The sequence below is a fragment of the Eptatretus burgeri genome, chromosome 11 (assembly GCF_056783735.1).
Source record: "Eptatretus burgeri isolate ZD-2024b chromosome 11, Ebu_testis_v1, whole genome shotgun sequence".
Taxonomy (NCBI): domain Eukaryota; kingdom Metazoa; phylum Chordata; class Myxini; order Myxiniformes; family Myxinidae; genus Eptatretus; species Eptatretus burgeri.
Genome location: NC_140971.1, coordinates 45,884,019 through 45,888,829, shown reverse-complemented (window position 1 = coordinate 45,888,829; position 4,811 = coordinate 45,884,019). Strand labels below are relative to the sequence as shown.

At 42.0% G+C, this 4,811-nt stretch overlaps 1 protein-coding gene across 2 annotated transcripts in view; it reads left to right on the top strand.

Annotated features, from left to right (window-relative positions):
• The window catches only part of INTS3 (integrator complex subunit 3), a 128,908-nt gene extending 124,306 nt beyond the window's left edge, over window positions 1-4,602 (top strand). For both annotated transcript variants that reach the window (XM_085846307.1, XM_085846308.1), the window contains exons 27-30: window positions 429-526; window positions 618-690; window positions 2,468-2,627; window positions 2,821-4,602. In XM_085846307.1, coding sequence (XP_085702433.1) covers window positions 429-526; window positions 618-690; window positions 2,468-2,627; window positions 2,821-2,895 — 406 coding nt within the window. In that variant the 3' untranslated portion in view covers window positions 2,896-4,602. The remainder of the gene's footprint in view (window positions 1-428; window positions 527-617; window positions 691-2,467; window positions 2,628-2,820) is intronic.
• The last annotated feature ends 209 nt before the right edge of the window (window positions 4,603-4,811 follow it).

The window sequence follows — 4,811 nt, the reverse complement described above, 5'->3', positions numbered from 1 at the left end:
ACAATAATTTTGACCCCTGTTAACCCCCCTCCCCAACCCCTCCTCCTTCCAAATTTCCAGTTTTTCCTTCCTGAGAGGTTGCTTCTGTTTCTATTTTGTTCACCCCATGCATCCTTCCTTACCCCTCATTCCTCCCCTCACCCATGATTTGTCCAAGTCTCCCTCTATTTTGTCCTTTAACCCTGCTGTTGGTCTTCCCCTCCCCCTCTCTACTGTACCTTATGTTCTGTTGCGTCCTGATTCGTTCAGTGTTCCAGCTCTTCCACGAGCTTTGACTTTGTAAACTAAAAAAAGCTTGTGAGTCAATCTGACAGGTGATAGTTTTATCATGGACACAATGGCTAGCGGTAAGTCAGCAAGTTTATGAAGTGTTTCATTGATGCTTACAGGGCTCAAAAACAAAATAATACTCTGCTCTTGTTTTCCAGCTTGCGGAGCTCCAGCAGCAAGCTGACACAGTTGACCCTGGAGCAGATGTTAGAGCACCTTGATAATCTCCGGTTGGTCTCCAGCCCCCGACAGACGTGTGAGTGCAAGCTGCTTTAGTCTTTCTCCTCTTTTAATGATGTCATGCCTCCTCTTTGTCTCAGTGACATTCTTTCCCTTGTCTTTTGTAGTTTTCTCGCAAATGCCAATTCTTCAAGCTCTTCAGCATGTGCAGGCAAGCTGTGACGAGGGGCAGAAATCCAGGTTTGTGTTGATCGTTCACCTTCTTTGTACACTCTTGTACAATGTGCATGTGATACCTGAAAAAGGTAGCTCCACAGTCCACACAATGTTTCACAAGATAATGCACCCAAAGAGATGCCATTTGGCCCATCACACAAACTCTTAATGTTTTGAAAACATACTGGAGACATCCCTTTGTTTGTTGTATTTTCATTGTATTTAGTGAGACCTGAAATCCAAAGCAAGTAGCAGACATCTTATGCCACGTCTTCACAATCAAGCTCACGCTGGTCCGCATGACAGGTGGCGCATCGATGCTCCACAGAGTAAATTAAGAATGATCAAAACATCAGCCTAAAATCCATGACATTTCAATCCTATTTAGTTCACATTGAATTGGGAACATCATGGTCTCATAACCGCAGCAACATTGCATACATCTGCTCACCAAACCATTTGCCTATGGTGGCCATTTTGGTAGGTTGCCGAGCTGCGAAAAAAATTAACAAATACCTCCACATAAACAGCCGTTACTTGTGTGACTGTCACATCCTACCAAGTTCCCGAACTTTCGAATGACATGCCGAGGATAAAAAAAACATCCAAAATATACTTTGTAGACTCTTCATTGTCAAGTTAACATTCCCACAAAAGGGACCCCACAGACAGCAGTCAGAGCTAGTTAGTGATTTGCAAAAAAAAAAAAAATAGTTTAGAAAAAAATTACTTTTGTTAACATGATGATTGACTTTGCGGTATCATCAACTGCTGACTTTTATTGGTTTACAAGCCATCACATAATTCTGTAATCGACACATTAAAGTTGTGTGACGTATGATTGTTATACTAACCACTTTCTTGTGAACAAACCATGTCAGCCTTGTCCATGTAGGGCTGTACTCACAACACATCATACGTGAATACAGCAGTGACGTGTGATTTGAGCCTCTCTCTCATGCTAATGTGGACATGGATGGGACCTTGCCTCCTGCTTGACCAGGTCCTGATGTGATGATGTTCTGAATTTGCACGTGGCAAAAAGGTTTTGGAAATGTGCTTGAAGGAAGTTTTGGATGACTTCATTTTGGTTTTAGACAGGAACTGTTCAATTTCATCTCACCACATATACGGCCATTACCAAGTCCTACTTTTGAATAATGGAACATAAGCATTTAAAAGAATTGCTGGCATAATTGGTAGAGCATCCACTCTGAGTCTGGGAGATCAGCACCACATAAACGGCCATATAAATCATACGACATATATTTATATATGAGACTGGTATCAAGACTCTTACCATACACGTAAAAATGGTACACGCTGCTTACTTGCTTGGTGCTCAGCATTTATAGGACAGAGCATGGACAAACCCCTTGGGCTGGCATTCATGGGGAGGACGAAATTCCTCCTTAGTTGCCCTGTTGAGTACAGAGGTAAAAGTGATGTCATAAAGATGATGTCACTATCACTCAGATTGTCCTGGTAAATTATGTCACTTCCCACTTCCCCCAAGCTCAGTGACTGTGTTTGTTTCAAGTCAAGTGTGCGTGCGTGCATGTACGCGAGTGTGCATGTACATGTAAAGTTCTCTCCATATGCAATTCAGAAGATGCAACAGAGTACTCCTGGGTCTCAAAGTTCAAAGTATCCATGCGTGTTTGTGTGCGCGCGTTTTACAGCCCCTCCATTAACTTTAGACCATGTAAAGATTTTTTTTTTTTTAAGGATTGTTGATTCATGAGAATTGGGTTAGTGATATTTTCCTTGTCACCCTCATCCTGATGATCTTGTAACTTAGGTTCAGCGACCTATTTGCACTTGCTGAGGACTTTGAGGACTCTTCGTCAAAGCCTACACGGAATCGGCGGAAAGCGACGGTAGCCAGCAGCCCACGCAGCAACAAGAAGGCTCCGCCACCGACCAGCAATGAAGACGAAGACACGGGAAGCAGCCAGTCGGTATGACTCTGACTTGCAGGGCTCGTTTTAAGAGTAAAATAAAGGATAATTAGCTTTCACCTTCATGTGATGTTTTCCAGCATTACTTGCCATGCTCATAATTATTATTTCACCACTTGTTTATTCTCATCATTGAAGACAAAAAACTTCTGAGCACCAAAACATTCTCAAGATGTTTTCCTTGTTGCGGCAGGACGAGGAAGAAATGAAACCAAAATCTGTGAAGAGGAAAAGAAAAACCTCAGCAATGGGATCAGACAGCGACTGACTCCAGCTGTCAAGGCAACACGTGGGAATACATTTTGCTCCTGTGGTGCTGGACCCGTGATCCTTTCTTCTTTTTTTGTTTTTCTCGCCGACCAAAGTCTGCTGCACAACCTGCCGTGGCGGGGACTCCAAAAGCCGGCCAATTTATTTTCTATTTTTCTACGGAGATCGCACTTACATCTCGGACGTCGTTTGTGTGCTTGCGCGAAGCACGCCTTCCGGTGAACATGGTCAGGGACATCCAACAGCAGCCGAGGAGGCTTTCCCTCTACAGCAGATGCAACACTGAGTTGGTTGTGCTACTTTTGAATCATGGAGACTGCTATTTCAGTAGACAATGCACATTGTTTTATACAAAGTGCTTTGTATATTTTTTTCTTTATTTACGTTTGTTCCACACACCCTATGCCTTCATCGATTTGAAAAGCTACATTTTGTTTTTTTTGTTCCACATCCATGATTGTCTGCAGCATGTTTTTTTTGTTGTTTGTTTTTTGTTTTCCAAATCATCCACTGGTGAAAAAGCTAACACAAAGGAATATGTCCCACTGGTATCTGGCTTGAAAACCATCTGTAAGTTATGTGAGCAAAATGATCGGGTTGTTCACCCCAGCGCATTCCTTCCCCTTCCCACTCCTCAAATGGTGTACTTTCCCAATGCTCCTTCCTTCCATTCTTTCCCCTATGCTGTGTCTTATCTCTCTCCCCATATCCCCTTTCCTAACCCTCAAGTTGATTTTTTTCCATTTACCTTCCTATGCATTGTCTCCTCTTGTACTGCATAATTTGAAGGATGGTCTTTCAGGCAGTGTTGCAGTTTCATTCAGAAGCCTGTTTGAATGAATGCACAGATTTCCCCAATGCTTCACCGGTTTTGCAACCCCAGGTTCAAGTGTTCAATGAAATGGTTGGCTATTTAGGGGTAGGGTGGGTGGGAAGGAGGATGGAGTTGTGGGTGAAAATATAAATTTTGAAAAGCCATCTAATCACATGCACACTGCACTATTTTCCCTAAACATAATTTGTGAAGGAAAATCGTTTTGAAAGTCATTTGTGCATTCACATACTGTTGTGCCAACCCTTTTCCATCGTCACCGGGTCAAAGAAACCCCGCCAGAAATTTCAGGTTATAACCATGAGCGAGTAATATCGAATCAAACACCTGCTCCTTAACGTTTAGAACAAAAGTGCAATGGTTCAGGGGTTCCGATCAAAGTCTATCATACCGATGTGGTCATTCTGTTATATTATTTGCTTCAACTGATTTACTGACACCGAATGTGAAATATGTACAGAGATATTGATTCGAACTTTTTTTTTTTGTTTACCTTGCCTTTTTCAAAAACTTTGATTGGTCAACTTTCTTTTCAGATTTTTCTCCTTTTTAAAAACAAACAAAGAACTTGAGCCTTGGAAGCTGAACTTTTTCTGCAATGTGTGCGCCACGTTTGCGAGGTTCCTCGTGGCGAGAGAAACGCACTCGGCGTCTGTACATTGAGATTTACCTTTTTAAGATGATTTCTTAACCATGTTTGATCTTCCCTTTAACTGCTAATGTAACATCGAGATGGAGTTGAATTCATCATGTACAAAGTGAAAATCTCGTTCGTGTAGCATATTTCTAGATTCTCTGTTTTGTGTATGTGGTTTGGGGCCGGGTGGATTTCTATCTTTTAAGCTAAAATAAAAATGCCCTCTCATATCTTAAGTCGAACAGGTTTTTGTTTCTATGAACGCCTTGAGTTTCCTCGCTTTTGAAATAAACATGTCTGCACAGCGATCGTTCTGCAAGTTGATGGTAAGTCTGCTTTGTTTCCTCGATTTGTGTGTTTTCTCGAAAATATTTTCTTTTGTTTGCCGTCACGTTGCTCATGATGTTGTTTCTGTGTGTGAGCGGTTCCGAACATGATCATGACC